This window comes from Oryctolagus cuniculus, chromosome 6 (assembly GCF_964237555.1).
Source record: "Oryctolagus cuniculus chromosome 6, mOryCun1.1, whole genome shotgun sequence".
NCBI classification, from domain to species: domain Eukaryota; kingdom Metazoa; phylum Chordata; class Mammalia; order Lagomorpha; family Leporidae; genus Oryctolagus; species Oryctolagus cuniculus.
In genome coordinates this window covers 38,435,205-38,460,889 of record NC_091437.1, presented here as the reverse complement: position 1 = coordinate 38,460,889, position 25,685 = coordinate 38,435,205, and the positions used below count along the sequence as shown (strand labels likewise).

The 25,685-nt window shown below is 48.4% G+C and overlaps 1 protein-coding gene and 1 long non-coding RNA gene across 10 annotated transcripts in view; one reads left to right on the top strand and one right to left on the bottom strand.

Moving 5' to 3' along the window:
• SLC36A1 (solute carrier family 36 member 1) overlaps nt 1–13,252 on the bottom strand; it is a 54,550-nt gene extending 41,298 nt beyond the window's left edge. The window contains exons 1-2 of one of the 7 annotated variants that reach the window (XM_051843255.2): nt 10,547–11,759; nt 3,822–4,024 (exon numbers count right to left, since the gene is read on the bottom strand). In XM_051843255.2, the coding sequence (XP_051699215.2) occupies nt 3,822–3,864 (43 nt within the window). In that variant the 5' untranslated portion in view covers nt 3,865–4,024; nt 10,547–11,759. 7 annotated transcript variants of the gene reach the window in all.
• LOC103347926 (uncharacterized) overlaps nt 12,734–25,685 on the top strand; it is a 26,717-nt gene continuing 13,765 nt past the window's right edge. For all 3 annotated transcript variants that reach the window (XR_011389826.1, XR_011389825.1, XR_007918996.2), the window contains exons 1-3: nt 12,734–13,005; nt 21,498–21,646; nt 21,754–25,683. This is a non-coding gene — a long non-coding RNA (uncharacterized lncRNA). The remainder of the gene's footprint in view (nt 13,006–21,497; nt 21,647–21,753; nt 25,684–25,685) is intronic.

Sequence of the window (25,685 nt, the reverse complement as noted above, 5' to 3'; positions counted from 1 at the left end):
AGCGCTCACTTCTGTCCCTGAATCACAGAGATCATGGAGGCCAGGACGAGGTCGCACCTCAGTGAAGGGGGAGCTCAAGCTTCTGTCTCGCAGCTGAGAAAAACGAGGTCCAGGCCCCAGCTGGCCGAAGACCAGCAAGCCCGAGTCCAGCCCCGCATTCTGTCCACCACCGCATACATCGTGTATCTTCTCTATGATCTCTGGAGCATGGGTAGGTCTGAGGGAGGCGTCTGCCCAATAGAGAAGCTTGGGGCCCATGGGTGCAGCTCCAGCCAGTTCCTCAAACCCCCCGTTGCTTCTCTCATCTGAAAGATGTCATATCACCCACATGGGCATCATGGTGGAGCTGAGAGGAAAAGATAAACTAATGTTCAGTCTGCTGCCTGGCTCATAATGGATCCCTATTAACGACAGTGATTGTGATTAATACGACAGGGCAGTGCAAGGAAGGAAAGTGAGAAACTGTAGAACTCTCTCCACTTACTGCTCTGCAGAGCTGAGCCAGGTCCCCATCATGGAAATGGTGATCCAACACCACAAACATCTCCTTAACCTACACGGCTCCCTGGCTTCATGCAAAAGGGACGCAGGGGCTCACTGAAAACTGGCCCTGGGGGGTCAAGGCTTCCCAGAGATGTTTTGTAGATAAGAGAAGACCAAACTGCAGCATCACATGGGTTCTAGGTGCGCATATTTAGATACACATTTAACCCCGCACTCACCAAACACAGGGGTTCTGCCCTCAAACCAGTAAAGCAGGGCCAGGGGAGGGAAGGCCAAGGCCGGGACTGAGATCCACAGACCCCATGTGAGTTTCTGCTATGGGGAAAAGAGAAGAGCTGGCCTAGGTGTCGGGGGAGCCGCCACATACTTCTGGAGAGCACAGCTGTCGCAGGCCAGTGAAGGCAGAAAGACCAGACGGTTCGCTCTGCCCAGTTCTAGGATCCCGCTCCAGGTCAGGTGGAAAGAAAAAACATATTGTTGACCACAGTGAGTGCTCAGCACCTGATCCTTGAAGAGGTGCCAAGCATTTAAAGAAAAGAGACAGAGGGTGAGCATTTAACACCTGGCTTGACACTCCCATATCCTGTATTGGAGGGCCTGGGTTAGGAATCTTGGCTTTGTTTCTGATTCCAGCCTCCTACTAATGCAGACCCGGGGAGGCATGCCTTTCACATGGCAGATCCAGAGTGAACTCACCACTCCTAACTCTGGGCTGGCCCAGCCCCAGCTGTTGTGTGCATTAAAGGAGTGAACCAGAGGATGGGAGATCTGCCTCTCTGCCTTTCAAAAAGCAAAGAAAAACAACTGAGACACTCATGAGAAAGAAAAAGATGGAGTACTGAACATGAGAATGGTGATGTGAGATCAGAGGCAGGGGAAATTACAGTCTTACAAGTGTCCCTCTCTACCCACTCTCCTTCATGTCCCACATGTTAACAAGCCCAGTCCTAGAACTTCACAAAACCTCTGAATTGGAAGAAAAGTTAAACTGTATCTGGTCCAGCTGTTTACCCAGTACAGTACTGTCATCTACAACAGCCCCACAAATAACTGCACAGTGACAGCCACTTCCAGTAGCAGGAAGCTCGGTGCTCAGTGCTCCAATATGGGAGACAACCATTCCTTTCAAAGTTCCAAGTTCACACAAGAAAGTCCCTCACTTGTACTTCCACCCATTGGTCCTAGTTGTAGTCCCTGGAATACTACAGAATAAAAGGAATCCGCCTCCTGATACAACCATTGGAAGAGGCACACTCTGGATACCCACAGCTGCCACGGGAATGGGGTTGAAGGCACAGCCACAGGATTTCAAGGGAAAATGAAGAGCCAGGAACAGGCAGCTATAAATGACATGATCTAAAAGATCTGGAAACAAAGGGTGAGACTTAGCACATCACTGCTTACGGCTCTCACCGCAGGCTCACGCTCAGACTGAAACACCTGCCTTTTTTGTTCCCTTACTTCTTGGGAACATCTTTCAAGAAAACACGTTCTAAATGTGCAGGTTTGTTAACTACTGCAAACCAGGCTCCAGACAAAAGGCACCTTTAAGAGGGCCCTGATCACGTTCAAAATAATAAAGACGGTGAAAATCAGCTTGGGCTCTCAGTAGTTCACTGGGACAAAACACAAAGATGGAGAGGGGAGAGGGTTTCCATAGCAACTTGGGAATAAATTTAGAGGAAACAGCTTCCTGGACAACTGGATTAGTTAAGTCCTGTTACAAGGTTAGTTAGAGTACACAGGAAGGAAATAATTTCTGAGGAGAAAAAAAAAAAAAATACCAGACCTAGATACAGAGAATGACAGGCCAGGAGGGGCCCCGGAGGCCTCAGCCTCATCATGATACAGACAGAAACCGAAACGCAGGTGAGGATGGGAGCCCACCGTGGCCGATGCGGACCAGTCTCCCAGTGCTCCTGTCCCAGTTCTTTCCACCACGCCATGCTGCTATTTTATTTCAGCATCCTCGCAAACCACCAGTGTTGCTCAAATCTAACAAGTTCCAGGCAAAATAAGGCCAAGGCTTTCCCACTCTGCAAGTTACTGCCAAGCTCTTCTCAATCTCAGCCGAGCCACCACAGCCTCCCAGCATCATCCTCCGGTTCACATTCCATATCCCGGTACGATTTGCACAAAATTGCAGCTCGGTTAGAAAACGGACCTACAGAATGATGAGTTTGCAGAAACATCAGGAGCAAACAGGCAACCACACCCCGGGGCCACTTCAACCAGTGGAGGAGGCAGAGAGCTGCCAGAGAAAAGGGACGGGAAAGGGAGCTCCATCCAGCGGACAAGTTCCCTGCAGGAGGCGGTGTGCGGAAAAGCACCAACCAGCGGCGGGAGCGAGGTGCGGCTGCGAGCCGCCGGGCTCACCCGAACCCTCGAGCCCCGGCTTCCCCAACTGTGCTGGGGGCACGGATGACCTTCAGGGTCTGGGGCTCCGGCACTCTGTGCCCCAAAGTCTCTTAATCAGCAAGCCGGGCACGGGGCTCCCGCAGCGGGGAGGGACCGGCCCGGGGTCGCCAAGTCCTTTTGCGAGCGTGGAGAAGCCCAAGCTGGGTCATGGGGAGGCGCCTCCCCATTCTGAGACCTCCGTTTCCCAACCTGTCAAACAGCTCGGGAGACCCTCAACCCCACAGGGTCAGGAGAAACAGCGCGGCGGACAAGGGATCTCCACATCGCCTGGAATCGCAGCTCCGAGCCGGCAACCAGGGAGCCGCTCCGCGGACCCGCAGCTCAGGCGTGTCCACCCACTGACCGACAGCATCTGCTTCCCCCGAGCGGAGGACGAGGTGGGCCCTGCAGAAGGCGGTGACCGCGGCCAGCCAGAGCAGGCCTGCGCAGGAACTCACCGCTCGGATTCCGGCTCCAGCCCGGGCTCCGGCCGGCGTCGGCGCAGCCCACCTCCCTGCCTCAGCGCCGACCCCTCACCATCCTCCTTAGCAGCCGGGCAGCTGCTTCCGGACCCTGTCACGTGACTAAGGCACCCCAGCCGGAGGCCAAAGTCACGTGTTCAGTGCTGCTCTTCGCTCCCGGTGCTCAGGAGTTCTTCCCTATAGCACCCCCTGGCGACCTACTGCTGCCGTTGCAGCAAGGACCCTGCTCCTGGGGGCGGGGGGCTGGCTCTGGCAGGAAGGCGTGGATCTTGGAACGCGGATGAGTTCTGGAAAGAACACCCTTTCTCCGGTTGTGGGCTTGTGAAAGACTGCTAATTTTTAACACATCTCAACGAACACGTATCGCGTTTCTAATCAAGAGATAAAACAGCTTTTTAAACATTCCCTAGTCACGTTTCTAGATGCACAAAGTCTCACCTGTAGCAGCTACTGGAAATGGGACTGTGTGGTCGGGTAACATTATCTTTTACATATTTAGATTTTTAAAGTGACGTTTAAAAATGGATGGCAACGTCTCAGCATGTTTGAAAGGTATTATTATCTAGGTTTCTCCTCTTCCCTCCTCCTGTTTGCAGATTTTTCTTTACAAAATATGTAACAAATAGCCTTCAGGTCAAAACCTGCCACAAGAGAAAAGAAGTTCATTACTTAATGACAAAAGGGTCAATTTATCAGAGGACATAATAATTGTAAATATATGCGCCAAACACTGGAGCACTTAAATAAGTACATAATAATGAATACGGAGGGAGAAATAGGCAGCAGTATGGTAACAGGAGAGGAATTCAATGCCCCGCTTTCAACAATGGGTAGACCAGACAGAAAATTAATAAGGAAATCCTGGCTTTGAATTGCATTTTTGACCAAATGGGTCTAATGGACATATACAGAGCTTTCTTAAGGAACGTTCTCCAAGATAGACTATACACTAGGCCACAAAAAAAGTCTTTAGAAATCTAAGAACATTGAAATAATATCTAGGCCGGCGCTGCGGCTCACTAGGCTAATCCTCCACCTTGCGGTGCCGGTACACCAGGTTCTAGTCCCGGTCGGGGCGCCGGATTCTATCCCGGTTGCCCCTCTTCCAGGCCAGCTCTCTGCTGAGGTCAGGGAGTGCAGTGGAGGATGGCCCAAGTGCTTGGGCCCTGCACCCCATGGGAGACCAGGAGAAGTACCTGGCTCCTGCCATCGGATCAGCGCAATGCGCCGGTCGCAGTGCGCAGCCGCGGCGGCCATTGGAGGGTGAACCAACGGCAAAGGAAGACCTTTCTCTCTGTCTCTCTCTCTCACTGTCCACTCTGCCTGTCAAAAAAATAAATAAATAAATAGTATCTAGTATTGTTTCAGACCACAACAGCATGAAACTAGGAATCAATAACATGAGGAATCTTGGAAAATCCACAGATATGTGAAAATCAGGCAACGTGTTCCTGGTCAGCCACTTGGCCAAAGAAGAAATCGAAAGAGAAATTTTAAAATATCTTCAGACAAACAACAGAAATGTAGCATACCAAATCCTATGGGGTGCAGCAGAAGTTGTTTTAAAGGGAAGCTTATATCTTAAAACTAAATGCCCCTTAAGGCATTCAGAAGGATTTGGCTCAAAGGCATGGAAAGCCATGACACTGCGGCAAAAAAAAAAAAAAAATGCCAGCAGAAAGAACGGGCCATCAAAGAAGGAGGTACCTTTCTCTGAAGGGAGGAGAGAACTTCCACTTTGATTATGGCCTTGTCTAAATAAGGTCGGAGTTTGTGAACTCAAGAGGTTTCCATAGCCTTGGCAGCTCATGACAAGAGCCTCGGGTGATTCCTGATGTCAGAAATAAGAGTGTCAATTGTTAAATCAACAACGGGATTCACTGTGCACTTACTCCCCATATAGGATCTCTGTCCTTAATGTGTTGTACTATGCGAATTAATGGTAAAACTAGTATTCAAACAGTACTTTATACTTTGTATGTCTGTGTGGGTGCAAACTGTTGAAATCTTTACTCAGTATATACTAAGTTTATCTGTTGATCTTCTATATATAAAGATAATTTAAAATTAATCTTAATGAAGAATGGGATGGTTTGCGGGTGGGAGGGTGGTCATGGGGGGGAAAACTGCTATAACCCAAAAGTTGTACTTTGGAAATTTATATTTATTAAATAAAAGTTAAAAAATAAATGTAGAAGTGTTGCTTTTTAAAATTAATATTAGTATCAGTTAAATGTACAAATTATAGATTCAGAAACTCTTGGTATTCTATCAGACAGTAAAAATAATATATGGATTTTTTAAATCTTTGCATGTAAGTCTGATTCCAATACGTGTTTGACTAAATATAATGTATTTACAAATAATAAATTGTATTTGGCGATTTCTAAAGCCTTTAAAAAAAACTAAATGCCTAATTAGGAAAGAAAATATCTCAAATAAACAGCCTGTTATTGTACCTCAAACTAAACCTGAAGTTTAGCATTAAGAAAAGGAAGATCAGAACAGAAAGCAAACAGAAAAAAGGATAACCAAAGAAAGAACCAAACTAAAAGCTGGTTTTTGAAAAAATAAGAAAAAAATCAACAAAGTTTAAGTGAATTGTAAGAAAAAGAAGATTCAACTAAATTAAAATTAAGACATCACAACAGATGCTTCTGAAATAAAAAGGATTGTAGGGGAATGTTATAAACAATTTTATGCCAACAAACTGGATAACCTAGAAGAAATGGATAAATTACTAGAAAAATACAACCTAGCAAGACTGAATCTGAAAGAAATAGAAAACTTGAACAGACCAACAACAAAGAAAGAAAAAGAAAAACTAATCAGAGGCCTCCGGACAAAGAAAAGCCCGGGACCAGAAGGCTTCAAGGCTGGATTCTACCAAGCTTTCAACAAAGACTCAATACAAGTACTTCTTAAACAGTTCCAAAGTAGAGCTGCTTCCAACCCATTTTATGAGCCCACGTTGCCTTTATGCCTAAAACAAAGACATTACATGAAAAGAAGACCACAGACCAATTTCTTTGATGAATATTATATAAAAGTCTCCAATAAAATATGAGCAAACTGAACTCACGAACACATCAAATACATTATATATCAGGACCAAACACGATTCATCCTTGGAATGCAAGGATGCAGACTAACATATATAATTAACATTAACAGGCTGAAAGATAAGAACAATACAAGTGTCTTAATTGATAAGAAAAAGGCACTCAACAAAGCCCCAAATCCTTTCTTGGGAAAAAAAATCTCAACAGTTTAGGTACAGGAGGAAAGTTTCTCAACATAATAAAGGCCATTTGTGAAACCATTATAATTATCAGGGGAAAAGTGATAGCTTTTCCACTAAGATCCCGCGTCCTGTACACAGTAAGAATGCTGACTCTTGCCACTTCCATTCAGCCTAGTACTGGAAGTTCTCTGAAGAGCATTCAGACAAGATAAAAGAAATAAAGAACATCAAAACAGGAAATGAAGTGAGAGTATCCCTACTTGCAGATAGCACAATCCTATATGTAAAAGATCACCAAGAGTCTGCTGGAACTAACACATGGATTTCATAAAGTTTCAGGATGCAAAGCTGACAAACAAAAATCAGAAAATCAGTAGCATTTTAATACACAAATAATCTGGTTGAAAAAGAATTCAAGAAAGCAACCCCATTAAAAATGTTTAGTAATCAAGTTATTCAAGGAGCTCAAAAACCTGTATAATGCAAACTTTAAAACATTGATAAGAGACATTTCAGAAGACACAAATAAATGGAAGGATATCCTTGGCTCATGGGTCAGAAGAATTAATGTTAAAATGTTCATTCTACTCAAAGCAATATATATAGTCAATGAGATCTCTGTCAAAATCCAAATGACATTTGTCACACAAATAAAAAAAAAAAAAAGAAATCCCCAAATTAGTAAGGAACTCTGTTAGCCAATCCAATTCTGAAAAATAAGAAGCTGAAAACATTGTATTTCCTGATTTTAAACTATATTACAAAGCTATAAAATTAGACAATATTGACAAAAAGTGGACTCACAGAACAGTAGAACAGAGTAGACAGCCCAGAAATGAATCCAAACATACGTGGCCTGTGAATTTTTGGCAAAGTCACCAAAAGGATACAATAAAGAAGGGACAGTCTCTTTCTTTCTTTTCTTTTCTTTTTTTTTTTTTTTTTTTTTTTTTTGACAGGCAGAGTGGACAGTGAGAGAGAGAGAGACAGAGAGAAAGGTCTTCCTTTGCCGTTGGTTCACCCTCCAATGGCCGCCGCGGCCAGCGCGAAGCGGCCAGCGCACCGCGCAGATCCGATGGCAGGAGCCAGGTACTTATCCTGGTCTCCCATGGGGTGCAGGGCCCAAGCACTTAGGCCATCCTCCACTGCACTCCCTGGCCACAGCAGAGAGCTGGCCTGGAAGAGGGGCAACCGGGACAGAATCTGTTGCCCCGACCAGGACTAGAACCTGGTGTGCTGGCGCCGCAAGGCGGAGGATTAGCCTAGTGAGCCGCGGTGCTGGCCGGGACTGTCTCTTTAATTAATGGCACTGAGAAATTTGGATTTCCACACAGAAAAGAATCAAGCTGGATCCTGGGCTTACATGATAGGAAAAAAAAAAAACTCAAAATTGACAAGAAGTTTAAATGTAAGATCTGAAACCATAAAAATCTAAACAAGAACACAGGGAAAGAGTACTTGGACCTTGGCCTTAACAATGACTTTTTGGCTATCACACCAAAAGCTCAAGCTACAAAAGCAAAACTAAATGAGAGTACATCAAACTAAAAAGCTTCTGTGAGAAAAGGCAATGATCAACAAAACGAAACAACAGCCTATGGGTTGGGAAAAACATTTGCAAGCCAAATACCTGATAGGGGTTATTATCCAAAGTTTATAGAGAATTCATACAAAAGTAGAAAAATAATTCAATTGAAAATTGAGAAAAAAGACCTAGAGAGACATTTCTTCGAAGAAGATATAAAAATGGTCAGTGGTACTCAACTTCATCAATCATCAGGAAAATGCACATCAAAACCACTGTGATATATCACACCAAACCCAATAGGATGGCTTTCATCAAAAAAGTCAAAAAATAACATTGGCAAAAGTGTGGAGAAAACGGGGCTCTTGTACCCTGTTGGTGACAGCGTAGATTGGTACGGCCATCACGAAAAACAGTCTAGGGCCGGCGCCGCGGCTCAATAGGCTAATCCTCCACCTAGGGGCACCGGCACACTGGGTTCTAGTCCCAGTCAGGGCGCCGGATTCTGTCCCGGTTGCCCCTCTTCCAGGCCAGCTCTCTGCTGTGGCCCAGGAAGGCAGTGGAAGATGGCCCAAGTGCTTGGGCCCTGCACCCCATGGGAGACCAGGAGAAGCACCTGGCTCCTGGCTTCGGATCAGTGCGGTGCGCTGGCCGCTTGGCGCCAGCTGTGGCAGCCATTGGAGGGTGAACCAATGGCAAAGGAAGACCTTTCTCTCTGTCTCTCTCTCTCACTGTCCACTCTGCCTGTCAAAAAAAAAAAAAAAAAAAAAAGACAGTCTAAAAGTTTCTTTAAAAATTAAGACCAGAATGACCAGATGCCCCAGCGATCCCTCTTCTGAACATATACCCAAAGACATGAAATCACAGCTGGCAAAGATACCTGCACTCCCACGTTCATCACATCAGTATTCAAGGTATCCAAGATACAGAAACAACCTGTCTGTCAATGGACAGATGGACATAGCCACGATGGTTCAGTGTGTGTGTGTGTGTGTGTGTGTGTGTGTGTGTAAGGGAATATTATCCAGCCTTTAACAAGGAGATTCTGCCTTTTCCCACAGCAATGGGTATAATTGCAAGACTTATACAAACTGAAATAAAGCAGAAACAGGAAGAAAACTATTGTATTATCTCACTTACATGTGGAATCTATAAAGAACAAAGAGTCAGATATACAAATATAGAGAATAAAACCGTGGCTACCTGGGGCAGAGAAGAGAGGATAGGGAGCTGGGGATGTAAGTCAGAGTACATAAGGCAGCAGGTAAGCAGGATGAACTTCCCAAGAGTTCGCATGTATGGCATGAAGAATTCTAGGTAATAAAATGGCCCTGTATTTGGGTTACTGTTAAATGAGTTGGTTTTAGCTGTTCTTGCCACACACACACACACACACACACACAATGGGTAACTATGTAAGATAATTGATACACAACATGTGTATACATGTGTATATGTACCCAATCACATGTGCAGACCTCAAATATACACAAAAATTTCATGGTAAAATAATAACAGAAATAAAAATTATGTAACTACTCAGTTAAAAAAATGAATAAACTGTTGATACCACTGCATGATAAATCTCAAAATAATTATATAGAGATAAATCTGAAAATAATTATGTTGAGCAGGATAAGTCAGAGAAAATGCTCCACTGGTATAATATTCTGGAAACCCCAAAATAATCAGTGACAGAAATCCAGCAGAGGTTGCCTGAGAATAGGAGAAGAGCTGGAGCTGGAGAGGAAAGAGTGATTATAAAGAAGCAAAAAGAAGCTCTCTTTTAAAAAATTAGGTATCTATTTTTATTTGAAAGGCAGAGAGAGAGAGAGAGAGAGAGAGAGAGAGAGAGAGAGAGAGAATCTTCCATCTGCTAGTTCACTCACCAAATGGCTTCAATGGCCCAGGTTGGGAAAGATGGAAACCCAGGAACCTGGAACTCTATCTGGGTCTCCCATGTGGTTGGCAGTGGCCCAAGCACATGGGTCATTTTCAGCGGCTTTCCCAGGCACGAGAGCAGGGAGCCTGCTGGGAAGTGGAGCAGCCAGAACTTGAACCAGCTCCCAAAGGAGACGCTGGCCTCACAGGCGGCTGCTTAACATTCTACGCCACAGCACCCCACCACAACCACCACACACACAAAGATTTATACTCAGATGTTGACAGTAAGCAGCTCTATCCAACCCAGGCGAAAACTGGATAACAACTCCAGTATTTATGAATAAGTGAATGATCATCTAATTGTGGTATATTCCTACAGTGAGAAGGAACTGCTGACCCAGACAGAAAGGTGAAGGAATCTCATCGTGCTCAGTGTAAAAAGTCAGACATAAAAGACTATATACTATACGCGGGTGATTCCATTTCTATAAAATTATAAAATGTGCAAACCTAGTCCTAGTGGCAGAAACTGCTCAACAGTTGTTTGGGACAAGAGGCAGCAGAGAACTTTCCAGGGCTGTGCTGATATTGTCCATCTTGATCGTGGTGCTGGTGGTTACATGGATTCCACACCTGTCAAAAGCTGTTAACCTGGACAACTAAAATACTTGAACTTCATCATTTTTGTAATAATTCACAAAGAAAAATGTTCAAAGACATTACCAGCAGCTGCAAAAAGCCTCTAAGGTAAAAGAAAAATGACCAAATGCACAAACACATGGAAGCAACTTGCAGGAGACTGTGCAAACACAAACAAATATCCCCAGAGAGAGAAAATATTGCTGTCATGAAATAATAGTGTGCTTTAACAAAAGAATATTCCAAGAAGCAACAGCTCTTGGAAATTAAAGCTATAATAGCAGAAAAGATAAACCAAATAGGAGAACAAGAAGCTAAGGATGAGTGCATTTCTTCATTTTTCTTATTAACAAACCTGTAAGTATCTATGTGACAGGCACTGGAAATACAACAGTGAGCGAAACAGGCAAAAATCCCATCCTTTGTGAAGCTTACATGATAGTAAGAGAGACAGACCACAAAAATAAACAAGCAATATGTCGGCAGGTGTATCTGCTAGAGAGAAAAATAAACCAGGAGCAGGGATGAGGGAGTCTGGGGGAGAGACGCAGGATTGCAGTCTTCTTAAATGGTCAAGGAAGTTTTCATTGAAAGGGTCATAGCCAAATAAAGGACCTAAAGCCGGTGGAAACAAGCCAGGGTGGTTGTCAATGACAAGGAAGTCAGTGTGGCTGGGGCAGAGCCAGCCACGGCGAAATGAGGACAGTGGGCCAGCGTGATAATGAGTGAATGATAATCAAGTAGTGTTCTCTGAGCCAGTTTAAGGACTTCGACTTTTGCTCTGAGATGGAAAGATAGAGGAAGCATCGGCAGAGGCGTGTCACGACCTGGCTGAGGTATAAAATGGTGCTTTCACTGACAGATGGATGCAGGCAAGGGCAGAAACCGGCTACCAACTGGAACCGGGGCTGAAATGACGGAGACCTGGACAAGGGTGAGAGCTGAACTGGCGAGAACTGATCAGCTTCTGGAACGATCTTATCATAGAGGGAGAATGTTGATGAACGGGAAATGGAGAAGCGGAGAGAGGAGAAGGCTTCAGCCAGAGCTGTAAGAAGAGTGGAGCTTCTATCAGATCAGGAAGACAGCAGCAAGACGCTCTGGCAAGGAGTAAGGGAGACTCCCGTGGGAAGGGCTTGCAGACCTCGGGGAGGCCGTGTGATGCCTGCGGAGAAGGACTAGGCCCAGCTCAGAGAGGACACCTTGGCGACCGGCAACATGCCGGTGGGCTATAAAGCCAGCAGAACGGGTGAGAATATCAATAAGGATGAGGAAAAGCCGGACGCTGAGGAGAAAAGAGGCCAGGCCGTGGCGGCAGTCACTGGGCGAGGAGGAAATGCAGGAGCAGTGCTGCTCTGGAAGCCAAGAGCGGGGCATTCTGGGAGGAGGGAAGTGGCCACTGCTTGGTGACCTAAGGGAAGACTAAACTGAGCACTGTGTTCGGCAAAGTGGAAATCACTGACGGCGTTCAGAACCTACAAGGCTCAGGTTCTCCAGAGTTCTGCAGCTCCCGTCCCCCCTCAGCCCGCCCCTAACCTCTCACTCAGCGGGCGGCGCCCTCACCCTGGCCCTCGCCGTGACCGTGAGTGTCAGCACAAGTCGGGGCCGCCGGGAAGAAGGCGGGAGAAGGCACCATTGGATGAGGACTATTTCCGGGACTGGGTCCAGCTACTTGAAGAGATCCCAAGCAATCCCAAAAGCCCCACGGTAAGGCGGGCAGGCCCTGGGGGCTACCTCACAATGGAAACAAAGGGCCTGGCAGCGCCGCCGGGAGGAGCGCCCCCTGTTGCACTGAGAGAGCACTGCCGCGAGCCCACAGGAAAGCCGCGGACCAGCCGCCACCTTGCGTGGGGCGGCAGGCAGCTCCTCACCCGGGGAAACCGAGAGGAGGACCGGCGGCCCTCAGACCCTCTCCCTCGCCTCAGCCACATCCGCCCTCTGCGAGGACGACTGGGGGGCCTGGCTGAGCCACGGAAGCGTCACATAGCGCACCCGCGTGTCGCTCGGAGCCGTCTGTGCTGTCCCACGTTGCACGCGTGGGAAACAGGCTGGGGAGAGGACGGCGCTTCTTCCATGCCTGACCCTCACGGCTTCTGGGTCACAGTTTGCAGCATGGCCAGGGGAAGACCGAGGGCCCTCTTACTGCAGACTGGGTCACGACGTGCCACGTGGGAGTACAGAGCCCCGGATGCGGCGGCCTAGCCCTCAGCACCCATTCCCACCTTCCTCCAGCCTGCCTTCCTGGACTGCGGGGGCCGGACACGGGAGAACACATGCTGTACTACTATCTCGTTCCCACAACGTCCAAGACCAGGTGCAACTAATCCAAGGTGATGGAACTCTAGCCGAGGATTGTTGGGGCTGCGTGTTGTACCGCGGGAGGGGCCCGTGACTGACCAGAAAGAAGGACAAGAAAACTATCTGGCTCCGTCACACAGGTGCACTCGCTTGTCAGAACGCGCTTGTAATCAGCGCATTTCCGTAAACCTCAGTAAACGTGCGCAAGCATCTGGCTTAGAAGCATGTTGGGATGACCTGAGATTTTTGCCTGGCACTTGGTGCTCACTAAGTAGTAGCAGGGGCATTAGTAATAATTATTAATCTTAATATTGTTATATTAGCTTCCTTTTGAAAAGGAAGCTGGGAAGTTTTTCCACTTTTTTTTACTTTCAACCTTTCTGCCTCTGATGTTTTACGTGTATCTTTTAGAAACATTTTTAAAATGTTTACATTTTAAAATTAAAAATTTTAAATTTTAACATTTTTAAAATTAGTTTTTGGCATCTGTTGTAATTCCACATATATTTGCACTCATTGCTACCTCTTTATTTTCTTCTGCATTTTTATTTTTCGCTCAGATTTTTTTCCTCTTCATTTTTCTTTCTTTTCTGGACCTTCTTTTGGATTAACTTAGTTTTTTTTTTTTTTTTTTCTCATTCATTTTTGTCTTAACCGCTACCAATTTGGGAGTTAGGCACTCCATTTCTAGCTGTTACCCTTTAATTTTAATATGCATACTTAATATAGTATTAGTGGAGAGTTAAGCAATGTCTTTATTCTCTCTCCAGAAAATTTAAGTCCTCCACATCTCCACTGCCTGCATCTTTCCCAGACCCAGCTTCTCATTCCCTTAAGTCTCTTTTCACCGTGTCTCATCATCAAGCCCATCTTTGAGTTTTCAATTGCAATTATTACAATAATCCTCTTTTCTAGAAGTTCTATGTAGGCCTCTTTTAAATCTATCCAGTCATTGTTTACGGGATCTCATTCCCTGAACATTTTTTTTTTCTTTCTTTGGGTGATGGTGCGAGTGAGGTGAGGGGAAGACAAACCAATCAGAAGCACAGCGGTCAAAGGTGCAACAGGCTGGGCACGCATGATGCATTTGTGGTTTCAGAAGTCCTCAAGAGTGACCACAGCAAAATAGGGGGAGGGAAAAAAAAGAGAGACTTGGAGATGCCGGACTGGCCCTGGGGGCGGTGCATGCCTGCAGCCAGGAGATGAGCTGTGATCTGCTGTGTTCAAAGGGGCCCTTATTTTTAGAAAACAAGGGTGAGTTGAACGCAGCCAGGAGCAAGCATGCTCAGCTCCTCCACACTCTGCAATACGCAGGGGTGAGGGACAACCCAGCCCTGTCTTAGAGACCTGGTAGGAACAGTGACCTCGGGAGCCGCGGTGCAGTGGGAAGATGGAAGAGACTTGCCTCTGGCTCGGGTAAACCTTTGCTGCCCTCCTTGGCAAGAGCAGCTGCCTTTGTCACACACTGCAGCCTCTTTTCATTTCCTTCTGAGCGCTTATCATAGATCATTTCAAAAATTTATTTATGGGAAACTCTGATTAATATTCATGATTTCAAACTGAGTCCATCATGGCGACAGACTGCACTGCCTGGAACCGCTGGGTTCCCAGCAGCCGGCCAAGTGCCGGGCACTGGGGTACTCAGTCAGCACTTGGGGAGGAAGCAAAGGAAAGGGCAACTGTGAGAAACCTGTGTGGGAGGAGGGGAAGCCCAGGGCTCCACCGTTTCACGCCTTTTGCCATTCGTTCTTCCTAAGGGCAGAGTCTGGGATGCAGCAGGCGTGGGGAAGGGAGCTGTATTTAAACTTGTGGGCTTATGAAGGCTCAGAAGCCGAGAGCTGTGTTTTGCAGCAATTGCAGGCAAAAACCACTTTTGTTCACTGCTTCTGCCAAATTCATGGTTGCTCCAATCCCCTCGCCCGCCCAGTGCTTGGATGGGAAGAGCGAGGTGTCCACCTGTCTGCGCTAGGGGCCAGGGGCCAGGAGGTGGGGGGGGGCTCCCCAGCTGCCATTCCCTGGATGATGCGGCTCAGAAAACCCGCTGCCATCCCCCAGGGGCTTCCTAGCGGCTCCTCCACCCAGACTGTTGCTGCTGTGTGGAGGCCAGCAGAATCCTTTGAGTGTTCTTTCCTCCCTAAAAGGAGCTTCTGGGCCTGCAACTTTTGTGGGCATTCTTTTCCTTTTTTCTTCCAGTAACCCAAAGAACTAAATCGAGGCTTTTCCCATTCTTGACAGACAGGCAAGGAGGAGCCTAGACAAGCTGTATTAGTAGCAAAGGCAATATTTCTTCCGGGTGATGCTTTGACTCCCACACCTAAGTCCTCAGAGGACCAGGAATTAAGCATCGCTGAGCTCCTGGGAACAGTGGAGCTGCAGCAATGACCCCAATAAACCCTCAGACCCTGTAGCTAAGGACCTCGCAGCCATAGCTGAGACAGATGTGCGCACACACCGGTGGAGTCTAGAGAGTGAAGGCTGTGCTCTGTGAAGGTGCAGATAAGGCAGGCACGATGTCCAGACGGGGAAAGCAGGGAAGGCTTTGTGCTAGAGGTGGCAGAGACTGAGCTAGTCCTGGGAGGAAGGATGTTGCTGGGGAAATCACCGTAAAGTACTGGTCTGCCTCCTCTGAAGAAAGCAGAGCACAAAGAGTTTGTCTCCGGTAGCAGGGAAATCGCATAGCACAGTCGCCCGGCACATAGTAACTGCTCAGTAAAAGGTCAGTGAATTCTATCACAGATCAAACAGGTTGTCCAGGTGATGAGCAGTCGGAGGGCAATGACCACGTCATATTTAGTTCTGTGTCCTCCCCAGCATAACACCGAGGCTGAGCATGAGGAGCCCCATAAAAATTTTGAGATGAATGAATGAAAAGAGGGGTGCTTTCTACCAACCTCTTAAATTATACACGAGGGAGGATTTATCGAGAAGGAATATGGTTAGATTTTCCCAGGGGCTTCTAAAGAGGGCTGTGTTGTCGCCACAGGTCTCTGAAGACAAGCTGCCACTGTCCTTGAGGATTTAAGGGGCCAGCGTGGATGTGTTGGAGCATGGGCTATAGTGAGAAAAAGCTAAGTATGTACAGAGAGGGGAGAGGATGCTGAGCCAAATGGCTTTTGAAGTTTCGGGAAAACAGGTGGTTAAGATCACAGGAAAACACGCTCAGCTTCTGATCCCAGCACAGTTGCTCCCGTGCTCGCTGGGTGATCCTAGGCAAGGCCTCCCCATCTGAGTAGAGGAAGAACACACTCAGACTCGATTTCTCCCACTAAACCCTCGCAACATGCTCCTGACACCAGGCACGTGTGTCAAGGTTTTTCCCACACACCAAATGCGTAATCTGTCCTGCAGGCACACAAGCCGGGTATCCTCTAATCCGGTGCTGACAACACTTGGAGATGGCAGATCCCACAGGATGAGGGCTCCCGTCTTTTCACAGAGAGTAAACCAGAGCAGCAAAACTGCCCCCTTCTTTAAGATGCCAATTGCAGGTCCCCTTACCTATGGTCCCATCCTCGGCTTCAATCTGTCAGAGCAGCTCACAGAACCCAGGGAAACACTTGCTTACATTTGCCACCTAGCACAAAGGATATTGCAAAGGATACAGACAAAGAGATGCATGGAGCCAGGTACAGTAGCAAGGCCGCACCACACTGCCCACCAGGAACCTCCACATGTCCAGGCACCCGGGAGCCCTCTGACCCGTTCATTGCACAGGCAGGATTATCAGCAGACTGGGTGAGGACACGCAGCAAGGCCTGTCTGTCCAGATTCTTCAGCATTCCTTCCTTGGGACATGGGCCAGGACCCCCCTGGAACAAGGAGGGCCTTATAACATCTGCTTAGGATCTAGTTAGAGGATGACCTCAAGGCGGGCTGTAAGTAGGGGAGATTAGCGTTTGTACGACTTGCCTTGGGGAACAGAAATTGCAGTTTCTACGGCCTGCCTTGGGGAGGGAGACTTAAGTCAGGAACCGTGGGTGGAAGTCAAAGTTATAAAATGACACCGTCTCTGAGCCAGAGCTTTCTGATCATGGGCACGGGTGGGGAGCAGAGTGCCCGTGGCTGGGAGTCATCGAGAGGATTCCACGAGACAATGGTACTAAGCATCAAGTAGGCAGCACTGATACCTGGGACTTCTCCCTCGGACTCTGCGCAGGGTGCAATCTGAGTGTGGCACTGGCATCCCGCGGATTCTGTGCCTGTCCTAGGGGGGTCACGACTTTACCCATTTCATGAGGCATGTTCTTTTCAAGAGCTTGCAAAAAGCAGAGGCAGGAAATGCTCCTTCCCCCTCCCCAGAATGCTCGCTAAGCCGGGTCAGGCCACAGGTCCTGGAACCCTGGCACAGTGAGTTCCATAGTCGGCATCAGCGCCAAGGAAACGAGAAGGAACAATGGATCTGCAAGAGCCGCTGGGATGCATCAAACGCCTTCAGCTTGGTCAGCCAGGACCTGGGGAGCTGCCGGAAGGCTGGGTCACCCCCTCCCCAGGCCTCATCTTCTGGCTCAGTAGAAATGGCCAGTTTTGGAAAACTGCCTCTTCCAGGGTGGGACAGCATTGTAGGGTCATAGAAAGTGAGAGTGAATGGAGATCCTTAGAGATCCTCATGTTCTGTCCACTCCTGCTGCCTGTATCCCTGTTCAGGGTAAGACATGCAGTATCTTAGGCAGGAAACTTGCAGAATTGTACCCAATAATGTGACTTAGGAGCTTACGCAGTCATCTGAAGCATTGGAGGAGAGGGCTCTGGGCAGGACTTCCCGGCACAGCATCTTTGAGGGGGCCCTCTGAGGGCCGCCACCTTCACATTTGGGAAAGCAGAAGCAGGGGCCCCCAGGGAGACGGGAGACGGGAGGTCGGGAGCAAGGGGCTGCAGGTGGGCCCTGAGGATCAGCATCTGCCTTGGGATTTCCTCAAAGCTGGGGCCAGGCTCACTCTGCACAAACCTCTTCTGCCGGCAGCAAGCGGCCTGAGCAGCAGCAGGGAGATGTCCCTGCCACACCCCGACCTTGCACGATGAATCCAGAACTGTAGCTTCAGGGAGTCTGGGAGATGCAACTGTCCACTTTCCAGCCTCAAGGGATGTGGAGAGAGAAACTGACTGCTGCCAGCCCCGTCCAGTGTTCCTAAGGCTCTGTCTGAATACCTCCGGTGCAGGGAGCTCACTACCAGAGCTTCTGGAAAGGGGAATCAGAACCTCAGGGATCCTAGGCAGGAAGATTTACTTTCCCCCATGGGCTTTTGTAATATTTACATTTTTACCACGCACATGCATTATTCTGATAAACTGTTTTTTTTTTTTTTTTGACAGGCAGAGTGGACAGTGAGAGAGACAGAGAGAAAGGTCTTCCTTTGCCGTTGGTTCACCCTCCAATGGCCGCCGCGGCCAGCGCACTGCGGCCGGCGCACCGCGCTGATCCGAAGGTAGGAGACAGGTACTTCTCCTGGTCTCCCATGGGGTGCAGGGCCCAAGCACTTGGGCCATCCTCCACTGCACTCCCTGGCCACAGCAGAGAGCTGGCCTGGAAGAGGGGCAACCGGGACAGAATCCGGCGCCCCGACCGGGACTAGAACCCGGTGTGCTGGCGCCGCAAGGCGGAGGATTAGCCTAGTGAGCCGCGACGCCAGCCTGTATTTTTTTTTTTTTTTTAAAGTACGGCTAAGCCTGGCATGGCCTGTGTTCTGCAGGCCCAGAGAGAGAGACCATCTACTCCTTACTCTGGATGTATTGGTTTAAAGAGTTTAGCATTTTTGTTTATTTGTTTTCCCTTTTCTTGAAAGGCAGAAAGATAATGAGACAGAGAGACACAGAGGGAAACAGAGTCAAACAGAGATCTTCCATCTGCTGGTTCACATTCCAAGTGCCTGCAACAGCCGGAACAGGGCCAGGCATCCAGAACTCAAAGCAAGCTTCTCTCGAGGATGGCAGGGACCCAAGTACTTGAGCCATCACCTGCTGCCTCCCAGGGTGTGCATTAGCAAAAAGCTGGATTGGAAGCAGAGCCAGTGCTCACAACTAGGCTCTCCAGTATGGGATGTGGGCATCTCAAGCAGTGTCTTAACCTCTGGCAGGCCAGACAGACACCCACTGCTAGATTCATTTTTTTTTGTAAATACAGTCTCAGATCATATTGTTTTCTTTTGTGCTGGTCACTTATCTCATTCCTTTGTTCAGTCATCTGTCCGTCCGCCCATCCATCCGTCTGTCCACCCCACAGCTTTCCTGTGGTGCTTCTCTACCTCAGGCACTTGGAGGAAGCCCGTCTGTGGGCTCCGGGGCCAAGGTCAGCACTGACAACCCCCCTCGGGTTTCCCTGCACCCCCTCCTCAGTCACTGCAAGTCCTGATCCATCTAGTGACAGGCAACATCGGCATGGGGCTCCTGGACCTCCCCTGCCCTGAAGAACACAGGAGTCCTGGTTCAGAGGGGCTGAGTGCCCCTGACTACTGCAGGGACCTGTGATGGTGGTGTCCACAAGGCTCTTCCACATGCAAGAAAGCAGACCTCCCTCGGTGACATTGGACATGGTTTCACATCCAGCTTCCCTGGGATGGCTTTGTTCTCAAGAATCCTGGTGCTGTGGTAAATTCGCTGCCTGCTGTGCCAACATCCCATATGGGCACCAGTTTGGGTCCCGGTTTCTCCACTTCTGTTCCATCTCTCTGCTATGGCCTGGGAAAGAGGAATATGGCCCAGGTTCTTGGGCCCCTGCACCCATGTGGGAGATCAGGAGAAAGCTCCTGGCTCCTGGCTTTGGATCAGCTCAGCTTCAGCCCTTGCAGCCATCTAGGGAGTGAACCAGCAGGTAGAAGACACCTCTCTCTCTCTCTCTCTCTCTCTCTCTCTCTCTCTCTCTGCCTCTCTGTGACTTGGCCTTCAAATAAATAAATAAATCCTTTAAAAAAAAAAGGGCCCCTATTTTCACAGTGACTCTGCATAGCCTGGAGTAAGAAAGGCTCAGCCCATCCTGGCTCTGTGCTCCCCATTCCATGAGCTGTTATTGTTATAATTTGTGATTTTTAAAAAAGATTTATTTATTGGAAAGGCATAGTTACAGAGGCAGAGAGAGATCTTCCATACGCTGGTTCACTCCCCAAATGGCTGCAATGGCCGGAACTGTGCCAATCTGAAGCCAGTATCTTCTTCCAGTCCTCCCACGTGAGTGCAGGGGCCCAAGCACTTGGGTCATCTTGTACTGCTTTCCCACACCATCAGCAGAGGGCTGGATTGGAAGTGGAGCAGCTGAGACTTGAACCTGTACCTATATGGGATGCTGGCACTGCAGGCCATGGCTTTTCCCACTATGCCACAGTGCAGGCCCTTGTTTTTTAAGTTGTTAATATTAACTATTTTGAAAGGCAGAGGGAGAGAGAGAGGAATAGGGAGAGGGAAGGAGAGAGAGGAGAGAGCAATGAGAATCTTCCATCCACTGGTCTATTCCCCAAATGGCCTCAACAGCCCAGGTTAGGACAGGCTACAGCCCCTGCACTTGTGGTAAAAATCCGTCCACAGCTCTGAGTTTTACATGTTACCATCTTGGCCACCAGAGGGAGCCTGATCTGAGGGTTTCTCAAACAAAAATCTAGGAAAGGAACTTCCTGGTTCAACTTGGATTAGCGCCACCCTTGATCCAATCAACAGTGATTAGGGGACCGGGCAGCAGTTATTGTATCTGATAAGGAGGGTTTGCCGAGCAGATAACCCTGTGGACGTGATGGAGCATAGGAGAAATTAAAAGGAAATGAGGAATAAAGGTTGGGCAGCCTCCATCCCTAGCCTTCAGCTGTGCTCATTAATGAGTGTCAGAAACTTCGGACACCACCGTGGCTAGGAATCAATACAGAAAGAGCTTGAAGCGTGGCTGGGAGCCTGGCTTTGCACCTCCCTTGCTGTGCGGCCCTGAATCATGTTGCTAAAGCAGGGCTCAGAACGCCCCCCTGGTGAGGCTGTTTGGTGGAAACCTGCTGAGAACCCAGCCGCAGCTGTAAGAGAGGCAGCAGAGTGAGTGAGCCGAGTGGATTCAGATGCAGACTCTCGGGAGCAGTGGGTTTTCAGCGGGGAATGACTTTGACCTCAGAGGACATTTGGCAATTCCTGGAGACGCTTGCTGTTGTCATAACTGGGAGGGGGATGCTGCTGGCACCGAGTGGGTAGAAGCCAGGGACGCAGCTCAGCACCCTGCAGCACACAGGACAGCACCGCACAAGGGATCAGCTGGCCCAGAATGGCAGTGCTGCCCGGGTTGACAAGGCCTGCTCCCGCCGAGCTCTCTGGATTCTAATTATTGCTCTGCCACTTCTTTGTGCTTCAGTTCCCAGCTGAAAAGTGGATCACAAAGTTTCAAAGCTGTTTATACACACAAATGGCGGTTCCTAAACTCTCCATAACGCTAATGAATTCGAAAGAACTGAGCTGAAATAGCTGCCACTGTTTCTTTATCATCGCCTTTGAAATTTTTATTTAGGTATTTATTTAAGAGGCAGAGACAGCAGACAGAGCTCCCATCCACTGTTTCAGTCTCCAGATATCCACAACAGCTGCTGGGCTGCAGCCGGGCGCCAGGAACTCAGCCATGTCTCCCACGGGAGTGGCAGAAACGCAATCAACTGAGTTCCACCGCTGCCCCCCGGGGCGCCTGCATTAGGAGGAAGCTGGAGTGAGGAGCGGAACCAGGTAACCAACCCAGGCATTTCAATGGGTTTCTCAATCCCTAGGCCAAGCACCTGGCCTGGCCTGGTTTCTTTTCTTTTCCTTTTTTTTTTTTTTTTTTTTTTTTACAGAGTGGAAAGCAGGGTGAGGACTCAGACGCTGGGTGCAGACTCTCAGAGGCTTCACCGCCTGCTGCCTGAGCAACAGTGACGATCCAGGCCCTTTGCAGCTGCAAGACAGGGGTCACCCTCTCGCCACTGCGCTGGCTGTTTCCAGGCGGAAGGAAGCGGCTTCCAGGCTCCTGGAGCCAGACCTGTTGCTGCAGACACCCTGGAGGTCTTCTTGTTTGCAGGGGCTTTTAGTGGGGTTAAAGGTTATTGTCCCTTTAAGAGCATTGTTCTCGATCATTGATCATTTAGTTCAGGGTTTCCCTACCCCTGGTGGGGAGCAGGTAGTGAACTGGGGAGGGGGGAAAGGTGTTGGTTGATTTCCTTCATTATGTATTTGTTCCCTTTTATTCATAGCAACTTAGAATTGCATTATAACACTTTTAAAACCCACCTAATTTTCAAACACCGACTTGAGAAAATTAACCTAGGTGAAACACAGATGCGATAAATGCCTAAAGTCTCAGGCAGGCTGTTGTAGTTGAACCTCCTCACTGCTGGAAGGAGAACCTGAAGCAAGGCCCGAGCCTCAGTTTCCTTGTCCTGAAAATGAAGATAAAGCCGTCCACGTTGTGGGGTAGGGGTGAGAATTCAGTAACACACAGAAGGCCCTTAACACGGCGCCGGGGATATGAGCGGCTTATCCACCAGGGCCGAGGAACCCTACGTGAGGATCCCTGTCTCTCTGGATTGCGGGATCCCCTAGTGCAAAACAGAGGCACAGGCCAGAGGATTTCTGCAGGGCCTCCCTGTCCTCTGCTCTCACTGGCCCCAAACACTGGCCCCAGCGAGTGCAGAGAACGGAAGCCACTTCCTCCCCACATCTAGTTCCCCATCATGCTTGGTGCATGGAGGCACTGAGGTCCCACTGCTAGCCTGGGGACTTCAGCCCTGGGCCTCAGCTGCCTCCTGTCCTTCCTCCTGCCCCAGCCCACCACAGGAGAAGGTCGCGGAAGGCTGAGCACTCTGTGGGCGCCGCTTCCTGGTGCTCTCCCTTTGCTTTCCTCCTGTTGCGTTTTCACAAGCCTGGTTTTAGGGCGACGACAGCCATTTTTCCTGTGTTTCTCAGTTGGGAGATCCCGGTCCCCAGCAGCCCGCCATGGTGGCAGGCTGGAAGCCCTTCCCCTGCTCTTCAGGACAGCGTCTTTGCCTTGGGAGGTACTGCAGGGGTGCAGTTAGAGATGGGGTGAGTGCCCCATCCCCATGCTAGGAAGTCAGAGGAACAGCATGATCAGTGCAGCCCAGCAGGCAGGGTTTGAATCCTGGTTTTTTTTCTTCACCCTATGCAGCTCTGTGATCTTGGACAAGCTACTGTTTTTACCCCTCTCTGTGCCTCAGTTTTCTCATCTGTAAAACAGAGATCCTGACACCCACGAAGCCAAGGGTGTTATAAGGTCTCAGTGAGCACAGTTGATCCTTTATTAGTATTTTGTTTCACTAGTCCTCACTGAGTACACGTGAAAGGCTGCTAACAGCCTAGGGAGAGAGAACTGACAGAAGGCTGCAGGAGGCCGGGCAAAACTTTTTCCTGTGGGCTCCACCTGGTCCATGTGTAAAATGGGATAACTCACCACCTTTGACAACAGGCCCTGGCAGCTGGTCAACCTACTTAAGCACTGGTGGCCTTCTGAGTTTAAAAATCTACTTAATTGATCATATTAAGTATGGAATTGATCATATACATAGGACCATCAGTCAAAGGGATCACATAAATAAGACCAAGTGTCCGGTAATAACAATAGATAGAATTGCAAAGGAGAGAAAGCTCCAACATGGGAAGCAGTCCACACAGCTGACTCATAGAATGACAAACACCCTAAACAGCACTCTGACCTCAGAATCAGCCCCTAAGGCCTTTCTGAAAACACCATGAGAGCACTTCAGGCATGGAAAGCCAAGACATAGTGGCAAAAATGGTTCTGCATGAAGGATCTCTATGAGTGAGACCCCAGTGGAAAGAAGGGGCTATCAAAGAAGGAGGTACCTTTCTCTGAAGGGAGGAGAGAACTTCCATTTTGCATATGGCCCTGTCTAAAAACCGATGGCATTTGTGAACTCAAAAGGCTTCCATAGCCTTGGCGGCTCATGTCAAGAGCCTTGGGTGATACTTACGTCATAATTAAGAGTATCAGTTGTTAAATCAACAACAGGAATCACTGTGTACTTGCTCCCCATGCTGGACCTCTGTCCTTAATGAGTTGTATTATGAAAATTAACAGTAAAACTAGTCTTCAAACTGTTCTTAATACTTTGTATGTCTGTGTGGGTGCAAATAGTTGAAATCTAGTTGGTCTTCTGTATATAAAGTCAATTAAAAACGAATCTTAATGGAAAATGGAACAGGAGAGGGAGTGGGAGGTGGGATGGGAGTGAGAGTGGGAGGGCAGGAATGGGGGAAGAAACACTATATCCCTAAAAGCTGTACATATGAAAATTTGTATTCATTAAATAAAAACCTTCAAAAAATTAAAAAAGGCAAATTAGCCTAATCATTATAAAAAAAAATCTACTTAATCTGCTCTGCCTTCAAGCAGCACTTCTAGCTGCTAGAGCTCTTTGAATGCAGTACAAGGAAAATGACTAATAAAGTCAGTACTAAAAGGGAATTCCGCAGTAGGTTTTAAATATTTCTTACTCTCTGTGCCCCTTGAATGAGATCACAAACAGTACAATCTTTAAAACATATCAGTTATTGTCCCATTGCTCAGAACAAATATAAACATATCCATTGCCTACTCAAATTTGAGGAGCCATCTTTGTTTAAAAAATATACTTACGGAGAGAATAATACGATAAACACATACAAACTGGGAATTCTGTCCTATTCTTGCAACTTTTTGAAGTCTGAAACGTTTCAAAATAAAAGGCTAAATAAAGGGGCAGGCAAGAGTTCCAGCCCCAGCTTGAAGTGGGGTTCACGTCCGGGTGTGGAGATGAACCTGAGGCCTGCGTGTGATCTGGCTGCACCCCCAGCTCCCAAAACCAAGCACCCTGGTCTTCCTCTTTGTGCTTTTTAAGCTGTTTGTCTTTCTTTTTTTCCACAGGCAGAGTTAGACAGTGAGAGAGAGACAGAGAGAGAGTTATAGACAGTGAGAGAGAGAGGTCTTCCTTATGTTGATTCAACCCTCTAATGGCCGCTATGGCCGGCGCTGCACGATCTGAAGCCAGGAGCCAGGTGCTTCCTCCTGGTCTCCCATGTGGGTGCAGGGACCCAAGCACTTTGGGCCATCCTCCGCTGCCCTCCGGGGCCACAGCAGAGAGCTGGACTGGAAGAGGAGCAACTGGAACTAGTACCCACCGCCCCAACCGGGACTAGAACCAGGGGTGCCGGCACCACAGGCAGAGGATTAACCAATTGAGCCACAGCGCCGGCCCTAAGCTGTTTGTCTTTTGTCCTCCTTTGCAGGGGTGTGCTAGGCAGATCCGAGGCTCCCGCCTTATTACTCTGGAGCACAGAATCGCAGACCATAGACAGCAGGGACTGGAATAGAGCAGGGGCCTGCAGTTTCCTTGACAGCTAACTCAGACCGCAAGTAAAGAAACAGGTTCCAGCGCTGGAACTATGTCTACTGCTTCCCATCCTTCGGACAGGAGTTGTCATTCATTCTTGTATATAAAGTGCCCTCCTCTCCCGCTCCAAGCAGAAGGAATCCAAACTTGTACTGAAGTGCACACACCTGCCTCACCGCTGGATGAGCACTTACCACCTGGAATTGGGCTGCTGCGCCCCCTCGTGGGCAGAGTGGGGAAGCACAGTTCCTGCAGAGATGGTTGCCTGTACATGCTAACAGCAATTTTCTGTCACAGCAATGCACAGGCCACAAAGCTGCTTGGAGGCAAAGCCTTTCCTGAGTATAGAGCAGGATACTCTACTATGCATGGCTGGGCTTGAAGGT